We start from the raw sequence: 18,204 nt of genomic DNA, 5'->3' as shown, positions 1-18,204 counted from the left end.
GTAGGCTCTAGGTGAGTATTCATCTCCTAGTTTATTTAAGGGAATTCAGTTTATGTGTTTATATAATTGAGGTCTCTGTTTTCTTGATGACCGTAAGTTGGGAAACACCCTTAATTCCTAAAGTTCTCTTTATGGTTATTTGTGTGTGTGTGTGTGTGTGTGTGTGTGTGTGTGTGTGTGTGTGTTTATTTATGGTTCTTGATTTAGCCCACACATCCCAGAAGCAGCTAGAAGTGCCACATACTTTGCAGACTGACAACTCTCTAACATACACATTTCCCTCTTCCACTTTTCAACACTCATGTAATTAGACTGAATCCAGTGGGATAAGCAGAAAAATGTTCCCATGTCAAGGTCAGCTAACTAGCAACCTGAATTCTATCTGTGACCTTAATTCTCTTTTGCCACTTTAGGTAACATATTTATGGGTTCAGCAGACTTTGGACACAGATATCTTTGTGGGGTACTTCTGCAAACTGTAGGTAATCATTTAAAATGACTATCTGTATTTATTTTTACTTCGTAGCCAGAATAGGCCACACCTGCTCTAAAAATTTAAGTAATTACTACAAGCTAAATATAAGCACATGATATGCTTCATAAAAAATTTCTTATGGAATTATTGGAGGAATTTCTTTTCTAGGAAATTTATTTTTCAGGGTATTCTGTTTTAGCTACAGAAATACATTTATAAGCACTTCCAGAAAGCATGAGTAATTATCATGCTAGGAATAAAATTTAATTAGCATGGAACAAAGAAAGAAGCTAATAAAAAATTATACTATAGCATGATTTATTAGATATTGACCTGATAGTATCTGTTAACGTGTGTGTGTGCACACACACAAATGCACACACCTAAATAAACAGACGCTACACAGTTTAGCCAACAAATGCAAGGTTATCAGATCTTTTGATTTTTCCATAAATATTACAACTCTCATTCTTTTACTTCTGCTCTATCTCACAATTTTAATTTTTGTCATATTAAAAAATTATCATTGTTATATGGGTTGAGAAAACAGTTCCTCTGTGGATGGACTGTAGGCAAACGGGCCAGAGTTTGTACTTTCATTTCTCTTCATGTAGTAAAATACATGATGTATAGGACTGTGTCCACAACATTAATATGGCCTCTAAAGGCAAGGGGAGAATGTCAAGTTAAATATGAAATACCCAGAACTTTATAAAATAATTGGCATCTAATATCTGAGAAATAGTGGCTGGATTTATTAAAAAATTGTGGTCCAAATTTTGTGCAGATGATGATGAAAGACAAGTAGAAGGCTCTGGAAGGCAGGAAGATTCCCAAAGAAATTTGTTGCAATAAAATGTCCCGAAACTTCTACTATGTTTCTCAGTTTCCCTCTGATTTTTCAAGACGTTAATATTAAAATATTTTGAATAAATTAGAAAATTTTAAATATGTTTAAAATTATCTTTGTTAACTGAATCTGCATATGCAATGATGATGTTACTATTAATACTTTCATTCAAATACGAGTGTGGGTGGATCTGATGCTGGCCTCCTTACCCTTATACACCCGGTTTTCCCTTGTGGGAATCCCATTACCCTCCTCTCAATTTGAATACTCAATACCTATGCCCTCTGTTATGGGCAACACTCCCTACCCTCCCAATTAAAGGCATCTCTCAAACATCTCTCTCCCTTGTGTTAACAGCGTCCTCTGCTGGTTCGTACCTATCAGCATCCAAACATGTTTATTACTGTTTTTTCTCACATCCTAAACAAAACAATACAAAAACACTTTCTTGACTTCACTTCCATGCTCAGCTTAAAGGTGCTTTGTATTTTTCCTTTCCCTTTAGAGAAAATTTCTTAAAAATGTTATTAAAACTTACTGTTTTTAATTAACGACCTCAAAAGTCTCAAAACTTACTCCATATGAGTTGCATCCACATTACTTGACCAAACTAATCTGATCATTTCTATCAACAACCTAAATGGAAGTAAATGCAATGTCAGTTCTCAGTTAGATGACACTTGATTTCTTGGAAGAATTTGACGTAATCGATCAACCTCTCCTTGAAAACCTTAATATTCCATTCTCATTAGCGTTTTCTTCTATCTTACTAGTCCCTATTTTTTCAGTCCTTGCCTTTTCTTCTTCTCCTCTATATACTTTATATTTTGGAATATTTGTGAGCCAAGGCTTCGATGTTGTCTTTCTTCCTTTCTGTAGTCATTCCTTTATGATCTTATCCAGACACATGGCTTTACATACCACCTCTGTGCTGACAACCTCTAAATATATGTCTCCAGACTGAACTTCTCTGGTGAGCTTCACAAGAGTAAATCTGTCTTCTCAGCATCTTCAAATTTAAAATCTAACATACATTTAACCGAGCTCCTGATTTCAGCCGCCCCCTCCTCTGAACTCCCTCTTCCTGAAGATTTTCCAACCTCAGGTACTCACACATCCAGGTTTCATGTTGTTCAAGCCAAAACCTTGCCTTTTCGATTCAAACAGCACTGTTGTGAAGGATTAATGATCCCACTCAGATTATGGTGGCCATACCAAGCTCACCTATATTTTTCACCCAGCCTGAATTGATAACCTCCACAATCCTGATAGTTCCTGACTTTCAATATTCTGTGAGCAAATGCATATACACACAACACACACATATAGACACACACCCTCTTCCTTCCTTGCTTAAAGGTTTGAAGCTACTTCTACTTTTCTTTTTCTCAGAGTGAAAATTTAATTCCCTGCCGATGTTGTTGTCTCAGCCTTAGAAAATATCCAAGATATGAACACTTCTCACCAAATCCATCCCTACCACCTTGGCTCACACCACCATCTTATTTTATCTCTATTACTGCAATAGGCTCTCAGCTAGGCTCTCTGCTTATGCCATTGTTCTCCTTTAATTTATTTTCAACACAGCCTTGTAATCTTGTTAAAATGCAAGTTTGATCATATTACTCAGAGAAGTCAGTCCTTAGGTTTAGTATCATCCAAAGGGTCTTAAAGATCTGAGTAGTCTGCCATGGTCCAGCCCTGTCCCATTTCCTCTTGAAACCTTAGTGTTTCTATCTGCCCCTTTGCTTACTAAGAAGTCAACACCAGGCAATTAGCCGCCCCTCTGTTCCCAGAACATTCCAGACCTGCTGGCTTTTCCTCTTCTTGAAATGATATTTCCCCAGATATTCATTTCCTTACTTCAATTCTTATCCAAAAGTCACATCTACAGTGAATATTTTATACCATATCATAAATTTTAAATTATTCCACCAGAATACTACCTTCATATACATCAGCGTCTTATTTATTGTGTATTTTATCATCAAAAATATGAGCTGAGGGTAGCAGCTTTTATATGTATTATCATCTGCTATAACCCCAGCCTCTAGAACAGGGTCTTATAAAAATTGTGTTCAAAAAATAATTTTCGAAAGAATGGAAAATTGTGTAGACAAAATATTGACTGAGGAAAATATTTCCATTCCTTTTCATTTTGAAGGACAGTAGTTTAATATAAACTCAATAACATTTAAGTCTGAACCATCCCCTGTCACATTCATGACAATGTCATTGTTTTCTCCAGATTAATGATAGTGATTTTTAATTTTTGCAATAACATAAACAATTCTTTTAATTTTTCTACAATGTAAAAAACACTACTAATAGTCAAACTTCTATTTCTGTTCCAAAAAAGCAGTAAAATATTAGCATTGAAAAAGTAACTTTTATTCCACTTAAAAAGTAAAGTCTCAACTGAATCTGTGAAGTGACTGCCTCCTCTATGCAGCTAAAGGAACCAAGAATCCCTTTAAAGAGGAATTGTATTATATGTGCTTATTTTTTAGAATTTTAAGAAGTTCCATTCTTTAAAATATTATATGTTTGCTGATGCCATTTGACATAAATAATGTCATATATTCACGTGGATGAAAATGCAATTGTAAATAATAATTTAAAAATAGTATAGTTCTTTATCATTTTTATGCAAGTTACTCCTGAAAAATAAAGAAAAATGCCCAGTAATTTGTGGCTATATTGATGCATTATAAATACAGCTGCAATTATTTACTCATGACCAAATCAATTAAGTCACCTTTGACTACAAAATGCTTTTTCTACTACATTCATTTACCAGCTCTTTTCAATCTATCTTTCTTTGCATCTCCTCTAATGCTAATATAATGCAGGCTCAGATCCTCAAAATCAAACCATCGTTCTTGGAACGAAACTATTTGCATTCAGACTCTCCCACCTTTACTCTGCATGTATATTCATCAGTAACTTCAGGTATCAGGGATGTTAAAGAAAAAAATGCAAATTCTTTCTGTCAAATTTAATTTATGATGGTTGAAGGTTACAACAAAAAATAAAACATGAATATTGAGGTGATATGCATGTAAATGGAAATAATATTGGTGACAGGCTTTCCTAAGATATATTTGAGAGATGAAGATAGATGATCAAATAGGATATTAGAAAATGTTTATATTTCAAAAAATAGGAGAGATTATATATGGGAGCAGAGAGTGAGGAAGGAAGGAAGCAAGCAAGCAAGGAAGGAAGGAAGGAAGGAAGGAAGGAGGGAAGAAAAAAAGAAAGATTAAGAACAAGTAACTGGAAAAGGTAGGTATGGGATTCCTTACAGATCATAAATAAAGAATGCTCTAATTGAAAGTTTCCTATGATAAATATTTATCCAAAATATTTTAAATTTTGTTTTTAAAGGTTTATACCGCCTGAGTGTCTCTGAATCTGCACCTACTGGGACTTCCATAGGAACAATCATGGCATACGATAATGACATAGGAGAGAATGCAGAAATGGAGTACAGCATTGAAGAAGATGATTCACAGACATTTGACATCATTACTAATAATGAAACTCAAGAAGGAATTGTTATATTAAAAAAGGTAGACATGTTAAAATTATTTGTCTTGCAGAATAGTGTAAAATTAAAACAAGTCATATTTTGTGTAGCTGGTTAGTTTTATCTTATTAAATAATTGAAATGAGATCCTGTAATTTATGCTTTTTGGAGGAAAGGATGTTAGAGATGAGGTAGTTATTACAGGGTTTCTAGAATTACATGCAGGACATTTTTAATTCAAATAAAAGAAACTCTTTGGAAAATATCTTAAATACTTGGAAATTCATTCTCAGTTTCATTAGATGTTTATGCCCTCAAAAGTATAATTATATTCCTAAATGAAAATAAGTGGCAATGCACATACTGATTTGTTATGTCTAATTAACAATTATATCAGAGAGATCCATGTATATAAAAAGTAAAACCTAACTGAAAGTCCCCTGACACTGAATTTAGCAGGTAAAATCTATTTTCTTTTTTCTATCATACTTGAAGTTCTGGGGTACATGTGCAGAACGTACAAGTTTGTTACATAGTTATACACATGCCATAGTGGCTTGCTGCATCCATCATCCTGTCATCTACATTAGGTATTTCTCCTAATGCTATTCTTCGCCTAGCCCCCAACTCCCCGACAGGCCCCAGTGTGTGATGTACCCCTCCCAGTGTCCATGTGTTCTCATTGTTCAACTCCCACTTATGAGTGAGAAGATGCGGCCTTTCCTTTCCTGTTCTTGTGTTAGTTTGTTGAGAATAACAGTTTCCAGCTTCATTCATGTCCCAGCAAAGGACATTAACTCACCCTTTTTTATGGCTGCATAGTATTCCATTGTGTAGATGTACCACATTTTCTTTATCCAGTATATTATTGATGGGCATTTGGGTTGGTTCCAAGTCTTTGCTACTGTGAATAGTGCCACAATAAACATACATGTGCAGGTGTCTTTATAATAGAATGATTTATAATCCTTTGTGTATATACCCAGTAATGGGATTGTTGGGTCAAATGGTATTTCCAGTTCTAGATCCTTGGGAATCACCACACTGTCTTCCACAATGATTGAACTAATTCACACTCCCACCAACAGTGTAAAAGCATTCCTATTTCTCCACGTCCTCTCCAGCATCTGTTGTCTTCAGAATTTTTAATGATCGCTATTCTAACTGGCATGAGATGGTATCTCATTGTGGTTTTGATTTTAATTTCTCTAATGAGCAGTGATGATGAGCTTCTTTTCATATGTTTGTTGACTGTATAAATGTCTCCTTTTTAGAATTGTCTGTTCATATCCTTTGCCCACTTTTTGATGGGGTTGTTTGTTTTTTTCTTGTAAATTTGTTTAAGTTCTTTGTAGATTCTGGATATTAGCCCTTCCTTTTTTCTAAGTAATACTTTGGATTACTAACGCCATTTCTTCTGCATACACTGTATTTCTTCGCAGACAGTGGATTTTGAGCACCAGAACCACTATGGTATTAGAGCAAAAGTTAAAAACCATCATGTTGATGAGCAGCTCATGGAATACCACACTGAAGCTTCCACCACTTTTATTAGGATCCAGGTGGAAGATGTTGATGAGCCTCCCCTTTTCCACCTTCCATATTATATATTTGAAGTTCTTGAAGAAAACCCACATGGATTATTTGTAGGCATGGTGTCTGCCACAGACCCAGATAATAGGAAATCTCCTATCAGGTATGTCTGTAAGGTCACTTTTGCATTAACAAATAAGTAAACATTAATTAGATTAAAAATAAAATTGCATGTAAATTTAAACAAAGTTATATCTGTAGCTATATTTCTGTACATCATAATTAATTTGTAACAATTTAAAATTAAAATAGGGAATGTCAATGTTGGTTAAGATGCGGTAAAATTGGTGATTTCAAACGTGCAAGAAAGAGGCAATTACCAATTAAAATTCAGTACCATGTATTGCACTGAAAAGAGGAAAGGAGGTAAGAGAAAAAGAATTGTTTTTTAAATCACCAATCAGAGCTGAAACACAGCTGATCAAAATGTGGCTTATTTAAATACTATCTTCTTGAAATGATATTCAAAAATTGAGAAAGCTTTTATAGTCGTCCTTCACAACCTTTCTGCCACCAGGAACCAGTTCGGTGGGAGACAATTTTTTCCACAGTTGGTGAGGTGAAAAGGAATGGTTTAAGAATGAAACGGTTCTGCCTCAGATCATCTGGCATTGGATTCCCATAAGGAGCTCTCAGCCTAGATCCTTTGCATCCACAGTTCACAACAGGATTCACATTCCTATGAGAATCCAATTCTGCCGCGGATCTGAGAGAAGGTGGAGCTCAGACAGTAAAGCTGGCTGGCCTGTCCTCATCTCACCCTGTGTGGTCAGGTTGCCAACAGGCCATGGATAGGTAGCAGTTCATGGCTTGGGGGTTGGAGACCTGTTTTACAGGATACCACTTAAAGGAGTTCAAAGGGTTAGAAATCTAATCTTGCATTACAATTAAACAAGTATTTGCCATCTAGTAAAATAGTCTGTTATTTTCAGTTACTATGTTATAATTTTTATTTATTTATTTATTTATTTATTTATTTTTGCTTCATTGTTTGAGGTATAGTCTCCTTGGATATTAAAAAAACAAAACTTGTTACGTAACTTTTTTTTCCAACATCTTTTCTTACTCACCTATTTTCCATAAACCCTCATGTACTAATTATAATGCTGGCTACTGCTTGGCTTTGCGAAGGCCTTGCCATAGCAAATGAAAAATTCAATTTAATTTTTGATACAAAGAAATGTTACCGTTCTTCCATTATAGTTCCTGTTTATAAAACGTTGACTTCTGAGATGCGTATATAGTTCTTAATTAGTCATAGAGATTTTAGTGATTGCATAAGTGTATCAATTATTTACTTTAAAAATATATCTATATACCTATTAATTGTTCTCGGAACATTAAATAATATGGAATTTTGAAAAATGCTTTGATGATTAAGATGTTCAATATGTTATCATTTATGATAATAAAGTACTGAACAATATTAATTTTAGGAATGTAAGTAAATAAATTATGGTTTATGATACTTGTGAAGTATAGATAATACCATTGCATACATTTTAAAGCACAGTAATATACAGTGAAGAATTGCATGCTTACTACATGTGAAAATACCACATATATGAAGAAAAATGTAAGGTGCAACCAAATATTAAGAGGTTTCGTGTTTTTTAGTATAACCATTGGTGTCTACTTACTTCAACTTAGAAATATTTTAGTTAATAATTTCCACTTTTATACCGGAAATTATTACTTTTTAAAATAACTTGTATCCATCAAAGGAATACGTTTTAATGATCCGACAGATGTTATTTCATTTAAAAGTGGCTTTTACATAATATTGCTTTTCACACATGCTGTGATCACAAAGGATACAGCAGTTTTGTTGTTGATATTGTTGATGATTTTTCCATATGATATAGTTTGATTTAACAAACATTCAAAATTGATCATAAAAACAATATCAGATGCAGACGAAACTATCCACTTCAGCACATTTCTGGAGATTTCTTTTTGGTTTCCTTTATCTCTGTTTTTCTTTGTAAGCAAAAAATCTCCAAAATATTTGAACATAAAATACAAAATGATTTCAATTTGAGTTTTAATTTGATAATATCTCTTCCTTAATACTCACTGCATGGTAAGAGCTACAAAAACGAAAAGAAATATTAGGACATTGTATTTTAGCCTTAGGGATGTTTCATTGTTTTGGGAGAAACACTAATACATATTAAACACTGTAAATTTACCCCAATTCATTAAACTCATATTAGTTTTTCCTACTGAGTAAGAATCACCGGCTGTTTCTGTAAAGCATGGAAATTCCCAAACTCAGTTTCATCAAATCTTGGATGGGATAAAATAAACTAGTTTAACAAAATATTCTTGCTGTAACTGAAGTCAGAAAATCTTGAGGCGTAAGATCTACCTTGATATGAATTCTAATAACAAACCATATGTCAATTTTAAAAAAATGGGGCACAGAAATGATGGAATAATGTAATATTTAGAGTGGAAAGTGAGGTGATAGACTGTTTTAAGGAGCCCAGTATGGTAAAAATTAAAGGAGTGCAAAACCAACTGTAATAAAATTACTACCATAAAATAATTAAGACCTTCATAAGAAATTATTCTTAAAATTTCTATTTTATCTCTAAGACTGTGTATTATTTCAGGTATTATCTCAGGGACTAAATGCTTATATTCCTCAAAATTCATATTTGAAATCTAAATGCCAATGAAATGGCATTAGAAGGTGAGCCCCATATTTGATATCCTAAATCCCAATGAAATGGTAGTAGAAGGTGGGTAGAAGAAAGTGGATTCTATAGGAATGAAGTTATAAGGGTGGAACCCTAATGACTGGGATTAGTACCCTGACACAGGGGAACACAGATAGCTCTCTCAGCCTCTTTCTGCCTGTGAGGACACAGAAGTCAGCAGTCTGCAACTGAAAGAGGGCCCTTGTCAGAAGCCAATCATGCTGGCATCATAATCTCATGCTTTCAGCCTCCAGAAATGTAACAAATAAATATCAGTTGTTTATAAGCTACCAGCCTATGGTAATTTTTAATAGTATTTTAGGTGACTAAGACAATTGCCTTATTTTTCTGGACTTCAGATATAGGGATTACTCTTTTGCTATCAAGGGGTATGATTTACTTTTTGGACATTATTGAAGTTTCCTTTTAAATTAAGCCTAAAGTCAATTTTTTAAATAATTTGTTAATATGAAAAAAATGGTGTATTCTTTTCCATTAGAAAAAAAAAAGTACAAATAAAACCCAAAGCAAGCAGGAAAAAAAAATAGAAATAAAAACAATTAGATCACAAGCAGTGAAATTGAAAGCAATGGATAAATATAATGAAATCAATAGCAGATTCTTTCAAAATTTTGCTAAAGTCTATTCATCTCTATTGAGAAAGACCAAGGAGCAAACAGAAGGAGAGAGATAAGACAAAAATTACTATTAGCAGAGGTGAAAGAGGGAGGATACATATTGATCCCACAGACACTAAAAAAGATTATAGGAACTACTTTGAACAATTCTATGTCTATACATTCAGATGAAGTTCTTGAGAGAATCCACCAAAATTTATATTGAAAGATAAATAAGCTTAGCATGCACACACATACATATGTATTTACAAACAACCATATATGTACAACCACATAAATATGTACACAAGCACATGCATACACACAAGCACATATATATCACCAAAAAGACTGTTGAAAATCTTTACAAAAACAAAGAGCAGTTCCAGTAAAAATTGATGCCACTGATAAACTCTACCATATGTTACAAACAAAACTACAGGTCAATATTCCTCATAAACATGAAAATTCTTTACAAATAATAGCAACTCCAGCTATTTGTGAAAAGGACAGTGTATCCCTATCAGCTGGAGTGCACCCAGGAATGCAAGGATACATCTATTTATTAAAATATTTTCTATAAATGATCATATTGACAGATTTATTTAAAAAGCCATATTATCTTCTCAATGGAAAAAAAATAATTGACAATATTCAAAATTAATTCATGATAAAAACAATCAGCACAATATGAATAGAAGGGATGATTCTTAAACAGATACAGAGTATCTGCAAAAGTGCAGCTAATATATACTTAATTATGGAATATTATGTGCATTTTCCCTAAGACTGGAAAAAAGGTAGGAACGTATTCTTTCACCAGTCCAAATCTGTAATATTAGAAGTCTGGCCATGCAATAAGCAAGAAAAAGAAATAAAAATATACAAGCTGGAGAGAAATAAGTAGTTTTCTTTATTTGCAGATGACTTGATTATCTACCAAGATAATTCCATGAAATTCACAAAAATGCCCAGTAATAAGTGAGTTTATCAAGGTAGAAAGATACAGGATTATTATAAATTAAACCGAAACTAACCATAACACCCAGCAATCCTACTGCCAAGCATTTACCCAGGAAAGAAGAAAACTTTGTGTTTTGGGTTGAATTGTGTCTCAAAGAGACATGTGGAGTCCTAACATCCGGTACCCCTGCACGTGGCCTTGTTGAGAAGCAGAGTTATTGTGGAGGTAAATAGTTAAGATAGGGTCATACCTGAGCAGGTAGGTCCTTAATCCAAAATGACTGATGTTCTAATAAGAAGGCAGACTCTGGGAGAAGACCACCAGGTGACAACCAAAGCAGAGATCAGAGCGATACGTCTCCAAGCAGAGGAAGAGCAAGGACTGCCAGAAATCACCGGAAGCTGGAACCAGGAAGGATTCACCCCTACAGATTTCAAGGGAAGGATGGCCTTGTTGACACTTCCATTTTGAGAAATCTAAAAATATTATTTTGTTGTTTTCAGCCACCCAGCTTGTGGCCTTTTGTAGCGGGCATAGAAAACGTATTCACTTACTTTGTCTTGAAAACCTGTACGTAGGCATTTACGGCAGCTTTATACATGATCTCCAAAAATTGGAATTGACTCAAATATCCTTCAGTAGGTGAATGGATTTAAAAAGCTAATAAACAAACAGAAATAAGTAAAGCCTGTGGTGCCTAAACTAAAAAGATATGAAAAAGAAAAGCAGGGTGATAAAATTGTCCTGTGGTATTACGTGATGGTAAACACATGACTATTCAGTGGTCCAAGTTCACAGGATTCTCCATGACATAGAGTAAAATATTAATTAATGTAAAGCCCGGAAAATAATTAAACAAAACTTTGGAAATATTTATAAAATGGAAGGCAAACTATTGCAAATGCACTTTGTTATATTACGAACAAATAACATAATCAAAAGGAGGGAAATTAGGAAAATACAACCTAAGTCATTTTGGAAAAGAGTTTTTTAATTCTAAATTTTTCTAGAGACAATAAAATGGCTATTCAGGAGAAATATACTCTACATACTGAATGCATTTTTTACGTGGGTCCTGTTTAGTGATTGCAGTGCTACTCTACATGCATGCTCGGATTGAACACATAAGTATATATACTGTAGGTAATAAGAGTAAAATTCATTATTGTCAAAGGAAATGGTTACAAATAAGAAAATGAGAAAAGTTACATGGAGGTGTGGCACTGGATTAAAATCTTATGCTCTAATGCCTTCTTAATATATGTATCGCAGAAGGAATGATACGGAAATAAATATAGATGTGTTTGTATGCATGGGCATACATACATATATTTCCTGTTGATGTCTGCTCAAAGGACCTAAAAAACAATGAAACACAAGAAGAAGCAATGGGAACTCTTAAAACCTAGATCTTGCTTCCTGATATTATTCTTGAATCAAAAATACTGCAATTCATCTGATAACTGGAATCCAGGGCTGTTGTAAGGAAAACGTAAGATTATCCTGGAGTCTCTTTTGGTTCCAGAAAGAAAGTATTCAAAAATGAATGGAAGGATGAAGGTGTGTTACAAGGGCCCAGGAAACATACTGGAATTACTCCAAAAGTCCAAAGTCATAGTAAATATGTAATGAACTAATATGTAACAATATTTGGTTTATAGAATGAGTTTGGGGTTTCTTACCCATTAGAAAAAAATGTGAGTTAATACTGATATAAATAAATAAGGAATATTTTTTCTTACATAACTATTGTGATTAAGTATAGAAGAAGTAAATGAATAATAAATCATCTTTAGCCACCAAAGCCATAGTTATTGTTAACATTACTAACCCAACTTTAACCTAGAGAAATCGGGCCGTCATTACCTAATCAAGTGCTCAAGGTTAATATCACCATTAATGAGGTATGATTAACATCATGAGCCCCTCATATGATAACCTAAGAAAGTATATCACGTCTGTGATACTCCTGCCAAAAATATGTAACCTTCATCCAATCATGAGAAAGCATCAGACAAATCCAAATTGAGAGACGTACTATAAAATAACTGACCAGTATTCTTCAATAGCATCAAGGTCTTGAGAGACAAGGACATCGAGGAATTGTGTAGGAGACTAAGGACACAGGAAAATGAAAGGCAATATTGGATTGTAGATTGGATTTTAAAAGTAAAGGGATATGAATGAAAAAAAGCAATAAAATCCAACTATAGCTTGCAGTTTGGTTAATTACATTATAGCAATTAATTTATTAATACGATTTAGATTTTAAATAAGATTTTAACATTAGGAAAAGCTGAGTGAAGAGCATGTGGAAATTATTTTGCAACATTTATGTAAGTCTCAAATTATTTCAAAGTATGTTTTTAATTGGATTAGTGGGAAAATTCCAAATTTTAAATTTTGCTGAAGTGATGATGGTACTTATCTAAGTAAGTCAGTGTTTATCTTTTTATGAATTTTCTGATGTTTGTCTCCCAAGTTTTAAAAATGGAGTGCAAGGACAAAATATATATGTATTTTACATATATGTAAAATTTAAGTAAAACTTACCTCAAAGTCAAAGAAATTTTGTCCAGTGAAGGTGGAGTAGGGAAAAAATTTACATAATGAGAATTTGTAGTTTTAAAAGGGTTAAAAAATATAATATATATTACATATCACTGCTTATATAGCTTTTTACTCTAGTCACTCTTTCTAGAGAACTACATATATGTTTATTTATGTTTTAATTCATTAATGGGACCTGAACCAATTTATTGTTGTGTTTCTTCTTACTAAATTCTAACAGATGCTTATTAAACTATTAAAGACTACAACTTCCTATCAAACTTTAAATGGGCTTTATGTACAGTAACATTTTACAGAAATATGATTAGAGATTTAATTCAAAATAGCAACTGTTAAAACACTGTATAATTTTGCCAACAAGTATATTATGTGTGAAATGCAACCACTGTGGATATTTCGGGAAAATACTTATATTTTAAATGGAGTACAGTTAAAACTGAACTCCTCTAAAGCTTAGTTCTTTGTAATTTCTATTGAATCCTTATCTGAAAACCAAGTTACAAAGTAGTGCATTATTTTTGGAAACTTTTGAATTCAAAATTAAAATATTCTCATCTTTGCCACATCATTACGGTAAACTTCATCTATATCTCATCAAAGTCTTCAGGAATATACATTCAATGAGAAACCATTATTGAACCCTAGTTATTACTCCTCTTTAATTTTTATTATTAATTATTTCCATGTAGATGAGACATGCAGAGTATTTCAAAGGTTTCTTTCGTTGTGGAGTTGGAGATCTTTTTCAGTACTTTTTTTTTTATGGAGGAACATTGTAACCTGGCTTTCTTACATGCGTAATAAATCTACAAGAACATTAGAACGCCTTTATTTCACTTTTGTTTTATATGTAAATATATATAACAAATATATATTTTTATATGTAAAAATAAAGGTAATATATAATAAATAAATATGATGTGATACATTACATACATATATACATGTGTGTATAATATATAAAACATATATGTACCATATATTAAATATAAATATATGTATAACATATAATATATAATAAAACATATATATTATATAGAACATATATAATGTTATAAAATGTAAAATATATTAGTCTATTATATGGAGTTTACTCTTTATGAAATTGTTTTCTTTAAACCAAAACAGTTGTTATATACCAAGTCAAGTAATTCTAGTAAAATGAACAGATTAGCAAGCAACACCTGTGGTGTAGGAAAGAGATCAGTACTAGTCTAGGCTGAAGATCTATTTTAGTTTGCTTCATAGAAAAAAAAGATTCACAATCATTAATTTTTCCCCCCACTTATTTGTATTTCTCTTCATTTCACAAATGGCTTTTGCCATTTTTAAAGCAAGTCATTAATCTATTAACATTTTTTTGACATGAGAATGAGTGATGTGTATTTAGATTTAGCATTCATCAATTTAAATCTAAAGTCATTTTACATTTTTTTTTCTTTCCCTACTGAGTTGAATCTTAAATACAGGAATATACTATTTTAAAAATTGTCAGTAGTATATATTGACTATATAGAGCATATATGTCTTATTAAGATATCTTACTGCTTAAAAAGTACTATGTCACACTGTTATATAGATATAATAAAAACATTAAGGAATACTTTTCTTTGGGTTCAGGTATTCTATTGCTAGAAGCAAAATGTTCAGTATTGATGACAATGGCACAATCACTACAGCTAACCCACTGGATCGGGAAATCAGTGCCTGGTACAACCTAAGTATTACAGCCACAGAAAAATGTAAGTACTCATTTGGATCCAATACAGTTGTTTGCCATATTTCTTTAAACAATTACACAATTTCTTTTCTAATCATTATTATACTTTAAGTTCTGGGGTACATGTGCAGATCATGCAGTTTTGTTACATAGGCATACAGGAGCCATGGTGGTTTTGCTACATTCATCCCCCCATCATCTGCATTAGGTGTTTCTCCTAATGTTATCCCTCCCCAATCTTCCCACCCCCTGCTATCCCTCCTCTAGTTCCCCACTCCCTGACAGGCCCCAGTGTGTGATGTTCCCTTCCCCGTGTCCATGTGTTCTCATTGTTCAACATCCACTTATGAGTGAGAACATACAGTGTTTGTGAAAATGTGGCACATATACACCATGGAATACTATGCAGCCATGTAAAAGGATGAATTCATGTCCTTTGCAGGACATGGTTGAAGCTGGAAACCATAATTCATAGCAAAGTGACACAATTACATAATTTTTACACATGGGGGCAAGGCTACCTTAAGATGTTGTTAGAATTATTTAAATGACATTCAGTGTAAATGTGTATATTTGTGTGTTTTAATACACACATTAACAATAGTATTCCTAATAAACTAGTCTTATTAATGTCTGCTTATTACCACTATTCCAGCTTATCTATATACTTACCACTATATATCTTCTAAACTGTTTTCTAATTATAATAGTAAATAATTTTAATACAAAAATAAATTGAGAAAATCACAAAGTATAAATGAAAATCACCTGAAATTCTGTTTGTTTTTTTAGGCAGAAGATTTCATTTTCAGGTTGTAAAAATAGATAAGAATTATTCTGAATTAACACTTAGATATTGTTCTTGAACTTATAAATCAGTTATTTATTCAATTATATTGATTAAAGCTTAAATAGATATAATAGAAAATATCTAAATCATTTCCATTAGTCAATAGATTTAGAATTGTAAAGTATTAAAATTGCAAATATAAAATATTCTCAAATGTGTCTTTTCTTATAACTGATTTCATGTAGAATTTTAATAATCGTGTTCCCTTTCTTCACTCTTTGTTAAAGTGGGAAGCATCTATCTCACTTTTCCTTACTTTATTAGACAGATGGCAGGTGATATGGTGGAGTGAAAAGCATCTCCACATATTTTTTGCGATACAATAAAAAGTTCTACAGAAACACTGTAGGAGAACTTGAATCTGGGTTTTCAATGTTCCATTTAACTAAACAGTAAAAGAAAGCAAATGTTACAATGGAATAAATGTCTGTTGCCACAGTGGAAATGTCAAGGCTTCTCAGGTCAGAAAACACAAAGTTTTTTTTTTTTTGTTTTTTGTTTTTTGTTTTTAAATACAGCTTTTATTCATTGCATATTTCTTAGAACAATTTTTCTTTTTAATTTTAAGGAAAAACCGGTTGGAACAAGCTTTGTAACACTGGATAACAACTTTTCATTTTTTTCTTTCTCTAATATTTAAAAAAATTCTACATCATTAATCCCATTTTATATCTATATGGGAAAAATATATGTGTCATTTTTTTACTACCATGCAATCAATACTGAACCAAAAATAATTAGGTTTGACCTTTTAAGCTTCAATAGCAACATAAATAAACAACCTGACCAGTGGAAAACAGGGCATTACATAAAACTGTTTTAAAAAGCACCTAGCTCCATTTGTTACCTACCTTGAAAAGCTTTCACCGTAACAATTATACCGATTATAGGAAAGAGATGTTCCATTTAACATTTTTTTTTCAGCAAATGAAGTTCATTGTGCATAGTCTCTTTTCTGGAAAGCTTCCTAAATTAAGCACAATGCTATTTATCAGTATGCCAGCTAAATGAATAAAACTACCAACTCTTTTAAAGTGCAGCTGTGAGGTTTTATATATATATTGTACAGTAATACCAAATATTTAATTTGAACTTAATTTCAAGCAAAGTTTAGTAACACAAAGATAAAAACTTTAAACGAATTTCTCATTAATTTTCCTTCAGTTTATTTACAAGTGAATTACATTATATAACTTATTTAAGCAAAAATATTCTATGATGATGCATGTGTAAAAACCATAACAATATAAACTTTAATTTTTTGATTAATATCATTTTGTTTCAAATGTTCCATTAATCTATTTTCAACCTAAATGTCACACAATGGAGAAGAGTCTCAAAATGATAAATACTAATGGTTTCCGTATTTCCTAAAAGGCATGGATGTGTGTGTGCGTGTGTGTGTGTGTGTGTGTGTGTGTGTGTGTGAGATAAATCTTACAAATTCAATTTTTCATTAATTGAAAATTACAATTTCTATCTTAATTGGAACTATTATTGTTGGGAAAATATAATTACAAGCAAAATCTCATCCCAGCCCAGAAAACCTCTCCACAAAGGTAGAACAGAGAGAAAAATTTTATTACTGGAAAGCATTAAAACACAATGTGATGTGCATCATAGGAAATCAAAGAGATTCCCAAGATGGAAAGAAATCTCACCTTTTTATGTAGTCAAGCAGATACAATCCATTATACATGTCTCAAGTTAAATGTTGTCTAGACGTTCAAGTGTGAAGACTAACACCATTTGTCACATAGAATTCATTCTATATTCACTGGATAGTTCAAGTGACCACCTTCGTTTGCTAATTGGTTTTATCCAAAGGACAACTTAACTTTTCCTGTCTTGATGACAAGAGGTAGTTCTACAACTTAGAACAAGTTGGTTGCTAAAATTAGTTTCCTATCCTTCCACAAATCTAGGATATAGGGATACTGTATACCTTGAAGACTACATTTCAAAGAGATCGTCACCATTACTTGAGAAATGCAATCCTGGATGCCAAAGCTTCCAACAAACTTATTGAACTTTTAAAAGATTTCCATACACTTCAAAGAGACAAAGAACTTACAACTACAATGCTTTTTCTGTGTGTGTATGTGTGTGTGAGTGTGTGTGTGTGTGTGTGTGTGTGTGTGTGTGTGTGTTTATGAAGGCTCTGAAAAAGGAAGAAAGGAAAAAAAAATTCCCTTGTTTTCAACTAGGAGAATCAGGTCTCTAATTTTTAATTTGTATTGTTCTTTCAAATTACCATTACAAATAGCACACATATTTTAAATAAAAACACATAAGCAAAGTAAAGAATCAATGCCCCATATCCCCTT

At 32.5% G+C, this 18,204-nt stretch overlaps 1 protein-coding gene across 4 annotated transcripts in view; it reads left to right on the top strand.

The window, feature by feature from the left end:
- The window catches only part of CDH19 (cadherin 19), a 95,978-nt gene that overhangs the window by 47,609 nt on the left and 30,165 nt on the right, over window positions 1-18,204 (top strand). For all 4 annotated transcript variants that reach the window (XR_004273599.1, XM_032293707.1, XM_032293706.1 and 1 more), the window contains exons 6-8: window positions 4,716-4,900; window positions 6,300-6,553; window positions 14,928-15,049. Coding sequence is in view for 3 of the 4 variants with exons in the window: in XM_032293707.1 (XP_032149598.1) it covers window positions 4,716-4,900; window positions 6,300-6,553; window positions 14,928-15,049 (561 nt within the window). In the remaining variant the exon portion in view is untranslated. The remainder of the gene's footprint in view (window positions 1-4,715; window positions 4,901-6,299; window positions 6,554-14,927; window positions 15,050-18,204) is intronic.

The sequence above is a fragment of the Sapajus apella genome, unplaced genomic scaffold (assembly GCF_009761245.1).
Source record: "Sapajus apella isolate SASKATOON/1434 unplaced genomic scaffold, GSC_monkey_1.0 scaffold30, whole genome shotgun sequence".
In the NCBI taxonomy this organism is placed as follows: Eukaryota; Metazoa; Chordata; class Mammalia; order Primates; family Cebidae; genus Sapajus; species Sapajus apella.
This window is presented reverse-complemented; position numbering and strand designations above follow the sequence as displayed.